We start from the raw sequence: 15,014 nt of genomic DNA, 5'->3' as shown, positions 1-15,014 counted from the left end.
GAGGTGGAATTTTAACTTAATGCAAACTATAATCGTACTGATGAATCAACTGCAGTAGATATGAGATATGAGATCTCCTCCAGAGGTTACAGTTTAGGTGTTTAGATCACTTCGAGGTGATGAGGTGCAGTTAAGGTCTACCACATGTGGAAATAGTAGCACTATGTGTATTTGGTACTACTAAAGTACCAAATGTGCAATAGTATATATAAATACAAAGAAAATGAATATGTCTGTATCCTATTTGTACAGTGCTCAGCATAAATGAGTACACCCCAACAGATTTGTGAGAAATCCTGTGTTACTTGAAACATTACATTTCGCACAGCTAAAGTTTAGACTACAAAACTATACATAATATATACATGGTTAAACATACAAATGTGTATGTGTATGTGTGCGTGTATATATATATATATATATATATATATATATATATATATATATATAAAGAGAGAGTGACTGAGAGAGAGAGCATGTATGTATGTATGTATGTGTATATATATATATATATATATATATATATATATATATATATATATATATATATACGATGTATATTAGGGAATGCTGGGTATGTGTTGAAATACAGTATGTTTGTTGTTATATTAGGTGTTTATAAACAGCATCATAGATATACTATTAACAGTCTGCAGGACTGGGGGGGTATAGAGGGTATATTGCTATATGGCTTAATGTTCAGTATATGGGATATATACATATCATACATGCTTACTATATACACGATTATCCATTTATAATTACCACCCTGGAAGAGCCAGACACAGCTTCAGAGCCCATATTGGTTTTTAAGCTGTTATTGCACCTCAATCATAAATAATACAGTGGGGGATCAGTTCCTACAAACATAACCACAGTACTAACAGCATTCTAACAATTCAGCTGTGAATATAATTCATTTAAATTACATTGAAAAATGAAGTCTGTTTCAGCTCTGTTAGACCATCAGTGTCTGAACTGACCACTAGATGCAGTTCAAATTACTGGCAACAGTGTCTGCTGCTTCTGGGCAGTTATTCAGTGCAGGATGTGGGCCGGGATTGGGCTGAATCAGCATTGCTGGCAGTATCTCACTTCGAAAAAGCTCAGTGTCTCTGTATGTAGATCACAGAGTGTCCTGGTTTCTGTTCTCTGTGTTTCTTAGAGGGCTGGAAACAGGATGGAGGCCTGGGCCTCCTTTGCGCTCCCGCTGTGACTTCAGGCTGGAGTCAGGGCGGCCGAGTGTGAAACGCAGTGAAGCTCAGCTGTTGAATTAGAAAGCTACGTGCTGATAGAGCCGCCTGTAGAGACGCAGTGGAGTGAAGCCCGCTTGGCACCCGAGTGTTGGTTTGTTTCAGGCGGCCAATCAGAGCTCTGGGAGGGAGTGGAATCCAAGCTATTGGTCTGATTTGTGGGTGTGTGGAAGTTTGGCGCTGCTCTCCGGATGACTCTGGATGACTCAGTGGTTTCACCCTCAGCAGCTGGACTGATCTGCAGTCAGAGCCAACGGCCTTCAAAGGCATTCATGATGATATGTATATGGAGACCCAGAGTGACCAACACTGAAAGCTGTGTATTCAGAAACATCAGACACACATCACTGCGTTAGCCTATCTCTGATTGGACAAAACGATAATCAGCTCATACTGATCCAAACACACTACATTCACACTCACTCAGGACAAAACACAGCACATCCAACAAGAACCAATACCCCGACCATCTTTTCTACAGCAGTGAAAACATGGAGGCCCACAGAAAGCTCTGCTGATTGATTCTACACTCTGATCTACACCACCCTCACTCCTCTGAAGGAGCATTTACACCAATACACACACTCAACCAGTACAGTTACACCAGTAACTCCAGTGATGGCTCTGATCAGTCAGTTAAGCTGCTGTTTGTGTTTGTTAGGGGAAAGTGTTCTGTTTGTGAGAAGCTACAGCTTTATTTCTTTGTTTTTGAGCATGAAATTAATCTTTGTAAGTGAAATCATCTTAAATATTTAATATTTCTCATTGTTAGATTTTTGTAGGAATATAAAAAAAGTCAGTGGAGCATCAGCATGATCCTGAAGCTGCTGAATGAAGGTGGAGATGATGCTGTATTGCCTGCAAATATATCAATTATCTGTTTCATCTAAGAATAAAACACTAGTAGATAAAATGACTTTAAAGTAAAAATGTCTAGAAATAATTTTTGTAAAATTATTATTAAGAATTAAATTCTTACAGTGATTTTTAATGTAAATCTGGAGCCACTCTCTCGTCCTGCGAATACTGCTTCCACACTCAGTAGCTCCAGCTGAGCCCGTGTTGACCAGCTTGCCTTGTGTTAACGTCTTAAGGACCCTCAGATAATCTTTAACGGTCAGTTTAGGGTCAGTTGTCTTCTTTCTGGACTGTAAGAGAAGTTTAGGAACACTGGCTGGTTCAGGATCAGTCCGTTCAGTGCGTTTCCTTTGTGTGTGTTATTTTAAGGCCGTTGGCTCTGACTGCAGATCAGTCCAGCTGCTGAGGGTGAAACCTCTGAGTCATCCATCCAGAGTCATCCGGAGAGCAGCGCCAGACTTCCACACACCCACTAATCCGACCAACTGCTCCTCACATCCGCTCCCTTCCAGAGCTCTGATTGGCCGCCTGAAACAAACCAACACTCGGGTGCCAAGCGGGCTTCTTTCCACCGCGTGCAGCCGGCTCTATCAGGAGCGTGCCGGCGGAGAAACAGGATATCTGAGATCATAAATAGTAGCTCTTACCTCACAGCCTGACATGACTTTGCTGGTCTCAGCGGTCACACCCCTCCGAAACAGCTGCTTTGTGATCAGCTTTGTGTTTAAACAAACGAGCTCCACAGTAAACCTGCAGTCCTCTGTGACTGAGCTCAAGGCTTTAACCTTAACGAGTGCACTGCTCTAATCACGGATACACTGAGCCGTAGTGACGGTAATAATGGCAGCGGTCAAAAGCCGATCTGCACCAAGAGCCCAGAGTCCAACACTCGCTGTCCTCAAACCCAGACTGAAGACCCTCCTCTTCTGAATCTTTGAATTTCAGTCTATCTAAACCAGCTGTTTCTGAGTGAAGCTCTGGAGAAGAGTGTCTGCTAAACACCGTAAATGTAAATGATGATGGTTATTAATATTATTATTATTATTATTATTATTAATAGTAATAATAGCAGCATAGTAATCATTGTTAGAGTTAGGGTTGTAACGGTCCGGTACAGTTCTGTGGGCTGAATACAGTCATTTCAACTGGAAACCTCAAACTGTAGGCTGTTGGATTTGCATAGTATTGTGGGAACTGTAGTGGTTTAGTAGTGTTGCTATGGTAACTAGTCTTGTTTGACCCCGCCCCTCCTCGTCCATCTCATCTTTCTCAGAGAGAGACTCGGACGCTGTCTTTATTACCTCTCTCTCTCTTCTCACCTTCTGATTTGAGCCCAGTGTTAATTCTTTAGTTGAATCAGTTAAATGAGGAAAACCTTCAGTCTGATCTCTGCTGTTTAAAAGGTGATATTAGTTGCTTACTCTCCTAAACAGCTTAAACATGATGTAACATTTAGGAACGTTAACGTCTGCAGTGATGGAAGAAATTCTGCCTCTTTTCTCTTCATATTTTACATTTATTCAACTTGAACCTCTTAAAGGGCCAGTGACCCGCCAGTGACCTGCCAGTGACCTGCCAGTGAGCTACAGGTTTCATTACTGAGGAAAAGCTCGCCAGTGTACAGACGTCCCTGTAGCCACTGAGTAGCCCTGCTGTGTAGAGGGGTTAACGTGCTGATATGAGGTGTGTCTGGTTAAACACAGTGTGGTGTGATCAGAACTGAACAACTGCCGGTGCCGTTACACCCGTAGTGAACCTTAGCGTAGTCTCTCGTTGACTGCTAACAAAGCACATGTCCGGTACCAGCCCGGCTGAATCTGGGCTCAGTGATCAGTCAACGTTCAGTGCTTGTAAAGGTCTCTCTCTCTCTCTCTCTCTCTCTGTAGGGTCGTCATTATCAGTCCCAGCCAGGCTTCAGCGCTGCCGGGGCGGATCATGGACAGTTTTCTGGAGCTCAGCCGGGTCATGGGCCGTACGGGGTCACTCAGCCACAGCACGCCTCGCCCTTTACCAGCCAGCCCGTACCGGTCAGCTACGCCAGCAGCCCCCAGATCAGAGGTACAGATGGACGATCAGCACTGTACATCTATCAGCATCACTCAGCATCACTACCGTCTACACTCCCCAACGCCTCCACAGGCCTCCGTCAGCATAGCCAGGATCGACTGCAGTCTTTTCAGACTTTACTTTATTTGTTAATAAAAATAAGGAGAAATAAAATTGGACTAAAAGGCGGTTTACATCGATCAGCGAGAATAATTACACTCCTTAAAAACAAAAAGACTAAGCTGACTGTATGACCCGAGGACTGTATGACCCGAGGACTGTGAGGTTGAGTCCCGGGTCATGCTGCTTCACCATCAGCAGCCGGAGTCTGAGAGTGCACAATTAAATGGCCATGCTCTCTCCGGGTGGGCAGGTGGCACTTATAAGTGATTCTGGTCAGCAAAGGCATTTGTTGGCTGATGTATCTGAGACCCTCCTAGTGTCTGTAAGTGATGGGGGGTTCTAGTGAGTAGGTGGAAATCAGCTAATAACATTAAAAAAGGGCAAAATCACATCCGAATAAATGCTCAGTTATACAAAGTAAGCTTAAAAATGTTCAGATATTAATCTGTAAATATCTTATAATATGGGGTTACTTACAGGGGTTTAGAGGGTCTCTAGGTCATTTTAAGGCTAAAGGTTCGACTTAAGGTGTGAGTCTTATCAGTGTTTACATTTACATTTACGGCATTTAGCTGACGCTCTTATCCAGAGTGACTTACAAGGTAACTGGTATTACAGAGGTGAAACAGAGGAGTGTTAGGAGTCTTGCCCAGGGACTCTTATTGGTCTATCCACATGGTGTGTTAGCTCACTGGCAGTGGTGTTATCTGTTGAGCCACACCAACCTCGTAGCTCTAGTTTACTTTAAGTAATTATGATAATGATCTGTATTATTGACTCAGTCAGAGGTGTGTAATATTTACTAAGCGTGCAGTGGCTTCTGTGTAGAAGGTAGAGGTAACTATTTACATAATGCTAATCAGTGTCTTCGCTTTTATTAACACTTTAGCGGCTGTTAACACGTGTTAGCATTGCGAGCTGCGAACCACTGCGAGCATCTGTTATCTGATCTGATATCTAGATAGTGGGACTGTGAATAGCTTTTATGCACAGTTAGCAGCATTAGCGTGGTGCGTATAACCTGCGTCTGTTTCAGGTGCTTCAGCTTTCCCGGCCATGCAGTACCTGCCCCATCAGCAGCAGGGCTTCGCTGTACACAGCCACTTCACCTCACAGCCAGGTGTGTGTGTGGACTGATGTGATAAGATAAGGACTAAAGAACTTCATTACTGTGATGATGACTGTAATATCATAATCCATTGTTTTCATGTGTGATTAAATGTCTGTGAGTTTTATATTAAACCAGGGGACTGAAATCTCTCCCTGTAGGTTTTCTTCCCAGTGCCAGCATTCCTCTGCAGAAGCAGCTGGAGCACGCTAACCAGCAGTCCGGCTTCACCGACTCAGTGAGTTTACCCTCCAAACATCACACCCGTCTAGTGTGTGTAATTCTACAGGTATATACACCAAGGAGGCGGAGCTACAGTCTCTCATTAGGGTGAATATTAATAACGCTCTAAATGTAGGTATTGTGATATACACCAAGGAGGCGGAGCTACAGTCTCTCATTAGTGTGAATATTAATAACGCTCTAAATGTAGGTATTGTGATATACACCGAGGAGGAGGAGCTACAGTCTCTCATTAGTGTGAATATTAATAACGCTCTAAATGTAGGTATTGTGATATACACTGAGGAGGCAGAGCTACAGTCTCTCATTAGGGTGAATATTAATAACGCTCTAAATGTAGGTATTGTGATATACACTGAGGGGGCGGAGCTACAGTCTCTCATTAGGGTGAATATTAATAACGCTCTGAATGTAGGTACTGTGATATACACTGAGGAGGCGGAGCTACAGTCTCTCATTAGGGTGAATATTAATAACTCTAAATGTAGGTATTGTGATATACACTGAGGAGGCAGAGCTACAGTCTCTCATTAGGGTGAATATTAAAAACGCTCTAAATGTAGGTATTGTGATATACACTGAGGAGGCGGAGCTACAGTCTCTCATTAGGGTGAATATTAATAACGCTCTAAATGTAGGTATTGTGATATACACTGAGGAGGCGGAGCTACAGTCTCTCATTAGGGGGAATATTAAAAACGCTCTAAATGTAGGTATTGTGATATACACTGAGGAGGCGGAGCTACGGTCTCTCATTAGGGTGAATATTAAAAACGCTCTAAATGTAGGTATTGTGATATACACCGAGGAGGCGGAGCTACGGTCTCTCATTAGGGTGAATATTAAAAACGCTCTAAATGTAGGTATTGTGATATACACCGAGGAGGCGGAGCTACAGCCTCTCATTAGGGTGAATATTAATAACGCTCTGAATGTAGGTACTGTGATATACACCGAGGGGGCGGAGCTACAGTCTCTCATTAGGGTGAATATTAATAACGCTCTAAATGTAGGTATTGTGATATACACCGAGGAGGCGGAGCTACAGTCTCTCATTAGGGTGAATATTAATAACGCTCTAAATGTAGGTATTGTGATATACACTGAGGAGGCGGAGCTACAGTCTCTCATTAGGGTGAATATTAATAACGCTCTAAATGTAGGTATTGTGATATACACTGAGGAGGCGGAGCTACAGTCTCTCATTAGGGTGAATATTAACAACGCTCTAGATGTAGGTACTGTGATATACACTGAGGAGGCGGAGCTACAGTCTCTCATTAGGGTGAATATTAATAACGCTCTAAATGTAGGTACTGTGATATACACTGAGGAGGCGGAGCTACAGTCTCTCATTAGGGTGAATATTAACAACGCTCTAGATGTAGGTACTGTGATATACACTGAGGAGGCGGAGCTACAGTCTCTCATTAGGGTGAATATTAACAACGCTCTAGATGTAGGTACTGTGATATACACTGAGGAGGCGGAGCTACAGTCTCTCATTAGGGTGAATATTAATAACGCTCTAAATGTAGGTACTGTGATATACACTGAGGAGGCGGAGCTACAGTCTCTCATTAGGGTGAATATTAATAACGCTCTAAATGTAGGTACTGTGATATACACTGAGGAGGCGGAGCTACAGTCTCTCATTAGGGTGAATATTAATAACGCTCTAAATGTAGGTACTGTGATATACACTGAGGAGGCGGAGCTACAGTCTCTCATTAGGGTGAATATTAATAACGCTCTAAATGTAGGTACTGTGATATACACTGAGGAGGCGGAGCTACAGTCTCTCATTAGGGTGAATATTAACAACGCTCTAGATGTAGGTACTGTGATATACACTGAGGAGGCGGAGCTACAGTCTCTCATTAGGGTGAATATTAATAACGCTCTAAATGTAGGTATTGGGATATACACTGAGGGGGCGGAGCTACAGTCTCTCATTAGGGTGAATATTAATAACGCTCTAAATGTAGGTATTGTGATATACACTGAGGAGGCGGAGCTACAGTCTCTCATTAGGGTGAATATTAATAACGCTCTAAATGTAGGTATTGTGATATACACTGAGGAGGCGGAGCTACAGTCTCTCATTAGGGTGAATATTAATAACACTCTAAATGTAGGTATTGTGATATACACTGAGGAGGCGGAGCTACAGTCTCTCATTAGGGTGAATATTAATAACGCTCTAAATGTAGGTATTGTGATATACACTGAGCTATGTGTGTGTGTGTGTGTGTGTGTGTGTAGAGCACTTTGAGGCCCATGCATCCTCAGGCTCTGCATGCCAATGCGGCCGGTTTGCTGCCCACTCCATCCATCGCTGTTCAGATCCCTTCTGCCAAGGTACCAATTTACAGTCTTACCATTTTATCAGCTAATCGATTGATCAGGTCATCAGTGCCAGTCGGTGGGTGTAAAGGGACCCACTCACCCATCCTGCCTAAAGCAGTTTAACCCCACCCATTTAACCTGCATCACCTTTAACCCTTCAGTTCAGCTGTGGGAGGAGAGGAGCAGATAGGTAGAGTGTGTAGGGAACGCTGAGTCTGGCTGAGGCTGGTTTAGATGGGCTGTATCTGGCACAGCGGAGCCATTTGGTCAGTGAGTCATTCTGGGATGGTCGTTATTCTTGGCTGACACACCGGATAGTCCGGCAGGTCTGGAAACCACCCATTCTTTCAGGCCAGCGAGCTCAGTATACTAATCCACCCACATTAATTAACACCATACTGCACATCCGAGCACTTTATCTGCCCACTGTTTACACACAGGGGGGTTGTGGGTAAATTAAACGATGCAGGCCTTTCTAAACAGACGTGCTAAGGTATTCTTCTGTGAATGGCGGTTCCACAGTTACAGAACTCTACGACTGGCACAGAACCCCAAGTTCTACATTTAATTGGATGTGATATTCTGGAGTCTTGATATGGTGGAGTATCATACTGTTGGAGTTTTAATATGGTGGAGTCTCGATATGGTGGAGTCTCGATGAGGTGGAGTCTGGATATGGTGGAGTCTCGATGAGGTGAAATCTGGATATGGTGGAGTCTCGATGAGGTAGAGTCTGGATATGGTGGAGTCTCGATGAGGTGGAGTCTGGATATGGTGGAGTCTGGATGAGGTAGAGTCTGGATGAGGTAGAGTCTGGATATGGTGGAGTCTCGATGAGGTGAAGTCTGGATATGGTGGAGTCTGGATATGGTGGAGTCTGGATATGGTGGAGTCTGGATATGGTGGAGTCTGGATATGGTGGAGTCTCGATGAGGTGAAGTCTGGATATGGTGGAGTCTGGATATGGTGGAGTCTCGATGAGGTGGAGTCTGGATATGGTGGAGTCTCGATGAGGTGAAGTCTGGATATGGTGGAGTCTCGATGAGGTGGAGTCTGGATATGGTGGAGTCTGGATATGGTGGAGTCTGGATGAGGTGAAATCTGGATATGGTGGAGTCTCGATGAGGTGGAGTCTGGATATGGTGGAGTCTCGATGAGGTGGAGTCTGGATATGGTGAAATCTGGATATGGTGGAGTCTCGATGAGGTGAAATCTGGATATGGTGGAGTCTCGATGAGGTGGAGTCTCAATGAGGTGGAGTCTGGATATGGTGGAGTCTGGATATGCTGGAGTCTCGATGAGGTGGAGTCTGGATATGGTGGAGTCTCGATGAGGTGGAGTCTGGATATGGTGGAGTCTGGATATGGTGGAGTCTGGATATGGTGGAGTAAACTGGAGTAAACTGTATTTCTCAGTGTTCGGTACTCTCAGAGAGAAGTGACTGGCCATTAGGGTTCCTCCAGCTGTTCCTCCAGCTGTTCCTCCAGCTGTTCCCCCAGCTGTTCCTCCACGTTCCTGCGCTGATGGGTGCTTTGTTCTGTCTCTTGTGTGTTTTTGGTCAGACTGGCTTGCCGTACGCCCACCCACCCAGGCCAGCCTCCCCGGGAGCGTTCACACACTCAGCCCCTCCACAGCCAGCCCATGCGGTCAGTTTTACAGTTTATACTTAACACTGGATACTTTACAGCTTTACAGTTTATTATTTAGACTGGATACTTTACAGCTTTACAGTTTATACTTTACAGTTTTACAGTTTATACTTTACACTGGATACTTTACAGTTTTACAGTTTATACTTTAGACTGGAGACTTTGCAACTTTACAGTTTTACAGTTTATACGTTACACTGGATACTTTACAGGTTTACAGTTTATACTTTACAGCGTAACAATTTATACTTTACAGTTTTACAGTTTATACTTTAGCCTGAATACTTTGCAGTTTTACTGTTTATACTTTAGACCATTTTATGTTGTTTTAGTTTTACAGTCTATACTTACTTTACACCTAATACTGCCTGTTATACTTTACATTTACCGCTTTACAGTTTATTTACAGTAATTCTGTAAGTTTACAGTGTTCACTCTGGTGTCAGTCCCCCTCAGCTTGTAGTGGTGGATTTAAACTCGTCGTCTTTCAGTGAAACTCGCTGTTAAACGTTGCTCAAACTGAGCTACTCTCTAAAGCAGGTCTGACTTGTTTTCATGTGTGTTTCTCTTTTTTTGTCCAGCAGGCCACATTTCAGAGCTCCTCCCAGCCACCTCCACGTCACGCCTACCTCTCTCACAGCCAATCAGGACAGAGGTTCTATCACCATGGCAAATAGCCGACCAAGCAGGTGCACCATCATGGGGGTGGAGGCGAAGTCTGTGGTGTTTGTTTTGGGTTTGACTCACTCCAGCTTGAGCACATTACTACCACACACTCACTAACACACACACACATTCACAAAATCACACACACACACACACAAACACAGCTTTTAGCATAGGAAACGTCTATGACAACTATAATCACAAGCATGAGGACTCTGTTAGCCTGTTAGCATAATGCTGTTATTTCTCCATCCGGTTAGCTTCACTAGCACAAGGTAATCACTTATTAAAGGAGTACTCCCGGATTATCCATCCTGATCTCTGTCTGCTGTATCTGTAGTGTACAGTCGATCACCACAGACCCTCATTTCAAAGCATTTCCCTGAACTTAGAAAAGAGCAGAAAACCCATTAGCGTGAAACACACTTACAGTAGAAGTCAATGGGCAGATGGCATTTATTATGCCTGTCATTTAATATGTTTTACTATATTCACTACATTTCAGAAGAAAATGATATATACATATATGTATGTGTGTGTGTATATATATATATATATATATATATATATATATATATATATATATATATATATATATATAAATATAAAAATAATAAACATAAAGCCAATTACCCAACCCGCTTGTTGAGACTAGCGCATGCCTCCTCCGCTACAGTGCAGTCATCCACCGCCTCTGTTCAAAGCGCTGCTGATTCATCATCACTGGGCAGCCAGTGCACTCTGAGCAACACTCCAGGTCCTCAGATCTTATACGTCAACTAACAAGCGTCTGTGCTGGCCAGCATCACACTGGGAGTGATGTGGAGAGAGAGCACCATCTACCCACCCTGACAGAGCAAAGGCAGTTCTGCTCCCTCAGGCTGCGGCTGCCGATGGCAAGCAGCACGACCTTTATGGTCATGTGCCAGCAGAAACCAGCAGTTCTCCTGTACAATGAAATTCTTACTTTGCAGTTCCTCCATTTATCCACACAATCTAATAAATATCACTATAAAAGAGAGAAACAGAATAATTGAAGTATAATATATATATATATAGTACACTTTAGTACACTCAGATACTCTTACAAAACTTTGTTTAATTGATCAGTTTTTAAATCAATGAGCTTCTAATCAGACACCTCACATCTAACCGCTGCTGTTAGCTAATCTGAGTCTGAATACTTTTATTTTGACCTATTACTTAATTACGTTTTGAAACTTTACTTTAGTGCTTTTACTTAAGTAAAAAACGAAACCCAGAGTATTTGCTTTTTTACTTAAGGATGGGACTTCTGCCGCCTCTGGTCTAGGGTTGTAAAGGAGAGATTTAAGGTAATTGGAACTACTGTTGGTCATTTTCAGGAATATGTGTGATATAGTGACATATATTCACAAAATTCAGCATCTGCCCACCGACTATTACATTATACTATTATATTCTATTATACAGTCATGTGAAAATCTGAGGACACCCCAAGAAAAGCTGTTTCTGATCATATTTAAAGATCTGCAGATCTGATCTTCATCTCTTCAGCACTGAGAGATGGAGGTGATCTAACTAAATTCACACACCTGAAGAAACGTCTTTAATCATCATTTATTCAATTATTAAATTAAAAAAATAATAGAAATGTAATTTCTTTGGACACCCTGTTTCCTAATAGCTGAAATTTCCCTCCTGGCTGAAATAATGTTTCCTTTAATGATCTACAGTCTCTGGCATCAACTGGGAGCGAGAGTTTCCCAGTCTTCCATGCAGAAATCTCTCAGCTGTGGTGAGATCTACCTGCATTCAGCTGATCTTCTGCTCCTGACTCTGATTCTACACATTAGAAGGAGTGATAAATGTGGGGGGTGAACTTTCTCCTCACAGGAAAATGACATTTCTATTCATTCTGTTTAATAAATGATGATTAAAGATGTTTCTTCAGGTGTGAGAGTTTAGTCAGATCACCTCCATCTCTCAGAGGAGATCAGATGAAGATCAGATCTACAGAGGGTTTTATGGGGTGTCCTCAGTATGTTTCATGCTAATTGGGTTTTTGTTGTTTAGGGAATGGGTTGAAAGCATGTTCACTACATGTACACTCAACCGTACACTACAGAGACAGTGAACCCAGATCTGCCCATTGACTTCCATTATAAGGGCGTTTCATGCTAATGTGTTTTCTGTTGTTTTCTAAGTTCAGGGAAACGTGTTCTCTGTGCAGCTCGACCGTACAGTTCAGATGCAGCAGACAGAGGCGGGGGTGGAAAAATGCCGAAATGTCCCTTTAAGCCGCTGCCAGGGAGTTTTATTTACCGCTCCGATCTCGTAGGATGTTCAGCAGTCATGTCACATGACAACACACTGATAACGACAGTGGAAGCAGGTTACAGTGTAGTACCACACACACACACACACACACACACACACACACACACACACAGAGTTGAACAGTTTAAGTTGAATGGCACATCATGTATTAACACTCAGCAGTGTGAGGCTGGGGGTCTGAGCTCCGACTGAAACTGAGGGGGTCCCGCTTCTGTGTTTTTAATGATTCAACTGAGCTCAGGGCACGTCGTGTAGATACTGATAAACTCACCTCTTCTTAACACACACACACACACACACACACACACAAGATTTAAGAGTTATTTTCCTAAAAATATATAATTTTAATTGAAATGGTCTTTGATCTGATTTGACTGAATTGCACTTAAAACACACACACACACACACACACACACTCACTCACTTACACACACACTCACAAGCCTGATCTGAGATTGTATTTATTGAATGTTGTTTGGAGGCCGAATCGCAATAAAAGATCATCATCAGTGACAGTGTGTTTGTTTTCAAAAAGGGATTTTTACACACACACACACACACACACAAGCTATTCACTGTGTGTGGTTGTGAGAGAGTGTGTGTGAGTGTGTTTGGAGTTGAGGCTCTTTGTCGTTGGTGGTGATTCATGCTGTTCTTTCTGTATTTAGAAGCTGAATCAGCACATACAGATTCCCCTGAAGTCACCCAGCACTGACCACTAACCGCCCACTCCCCTACAGGTCCACAAGAACCACCAGAGTGGCCTGAGGGAGAACCGTGGTACTGATAGAACACCCAGGCTGGCTCTCCTTTACCCATCCAAACCCAACAGAACTCTATAAGTAGTGTGTACTTCTGATCAGTAGAAATAAATACAGCGGAGTGCTTCTGGAACGGGGTGTATATAATATGTGTTTTATATAGTAGATCTTATATTATATAAGTATATAGAAGTTTTAGATAAGTATATACGTTTTATATATGTATATAGAAGTTTTAGATAAGTGTATATATAACTTTTATAAGTATATAGAAGTTTTAGATAAGTGTATATATAACTTTTATAAGTATATAGAAGTTTTAGATAAGTGTATATATAACTTTTATAAGTATATAGAAGTTTTAGATAAGTATATAGTACATATCTGTAAACAGACGTCATGCTGAGCGCTATGAGGACGTCCTCCTCATTCACAGCGTCTCAGACGTATCAGACTGAGGCTGCTTTCTTGGTGACTTGCTCCTAATTGTGTCGAACAGTGTTTCTGCTTTACTTTAGGATTGGATCATCACTGCTCCTTTCAGTTTCATGTAGCTGTACAGAGATCAGACCAGAGAGAGAAAGAGGGAGATCAGATCAGACCAGAGAGAGAGAGAGAGAGAGACAGGGGGATCAGACCAGACCAAAGAGAGAGAGGGAGATCAGATCAGACCAGAGAGAGAGAGATAGGGGGGATCAGACCAGACCAGAGAGAGAGAGGGAGATCAGATCAGACCAGAGAGCGAGAGATGGGGGGGATCAGACCAGACCAAAGAGAGAGAGAGATCAGAACAGACCAGACAGAGAGAGATCAGACCAGAGAAGGAGAAAGAGAGAGCGAGAGAGAGATCAGACCAGACCAGAGAGAGAGAGAGGAAGATCAGATCAGACCAGACAAGAGAGAGAGAGAGAGAGAGGGAGATCAGACCAGAGAAGGAGAAAGAGAGAGCAAGAGAGAGATCAGACCAGACCAGAGAGAGAGAGAGAGGGAGATCAGATCAGACCAGACAAGAGAGAGAGAGAGGGAGATCAGATCTGACCAGACCAGAGAGAGAGAGAGATCAGACCAGAGAGAGAGAGGAAGGTGAACAGGTGAGAATCTGTGAGCTGCAGAGTTCAGCACTCTGATTCTGATTCTGAACAGATTATCCCCAACACAACAGCAGAACCACACCCCTACATACCAGACTGTCCATACAGACACCAGAGAGAGAGCAGTAGTGCAGGCCTGGAAGAGAGACCTGAGTGTTTCACCTGTGAGATGTGGTGTTGTCTGTGTGAGTGCTCTTTTAGTAGAGTCTAAGATTAAAGGTATCTTTGAACTATTAGTCTAATCTGACTAGCTGAGGTTTTTCTTGGGTAAATAGTAAAGCACTTCTGTAAGTCGCTCTGGAGAAGAGCTTCTGCTAAACGCCTCAAATGTAAATGTAAGTGTAAAGGCTCTGGGTTTGGAGAGGGGCCAGTATTCCTTTATAGGGCCCGGTCTATATATAAAATAACTAAACTCCAGTGGGTGAGACTGCACTTCTTCTAAATAAATACATCCAGTCTGAGAAATCTCTCCAAATCCAAACCCTGCCTGCTTCCCAATGTATAGTATATTGAGAGAACAGAGAAATGGCCTGTGGTCATCACCTGCA

At 42.9% G+C, this 15,014-nt stretch overlaps 1 protein-coding gene across 6 annotated transcripts in view; it reads left to right on the top strand.

The window, feature by feature from the left end:
* gps2 (G protein pathway suppressor 2) overlaps positions 1–13,127 on the top strand; it is a 23,556-nt gene extending 10,429 nt beyond the window's left edge. For 2 of the 6 annotated variants that reach the window (XM_072688786.1, XM_072688716.1), the window contains 6 exons: positions 3,998–4,169; positions 5,317–5,400; positions 5,550–5,626; positions 7,897–7,992; positions 9,543–9,626; positions 10,211–13,127. In XM_072688786.1, the coding sequence (XP_072544887.1) occupies positions 3,998–4,169; positions 5,317–5,400; positions 5,550–5,626; positions 7,897–7,992; positions 9,543–9,626; positions 10,211–10,306 (609 nt within the window). In that variant the 3' untranslated portion in view covers positions 10,307–13,127. The remainder of the gene's footprint in view (positions 1–3,997; positions 4,170–5,316; positions 5,401–5,549; positions 5,627–7,896; positions 7,993–9,542; positions 9,627–10,210) is intronic. The other 4 variants (XM_072688818.1, XM_072688641.1, XM_072688585.1 and 1 more) reach the window with 4 other exon arrangements.
* Positions 13,128–15,014: the final 1,887 nt, after the last annotated feature.

This window comes from Salminus brasiliensis, chromosome 1 (genome assembly GCF_030463535.1).
Source record: "Salminus brasiliensis chromosome 1, fSalBra1.hap2, whole genome shotgun sequence".
Classification (NCBI taxonomy): domain Eukaryota; kingdom Metazoa; phylum Chordata; class Actinopteri; order Characiformes; family Bryconidae; genus Salminus; species Salminus brasiliensis.
The sequence above is the reverse complement of the archived record's forward strand: the minus strand, read 5'-3'. Positions and strand labels throughout refer to the sequence as shown.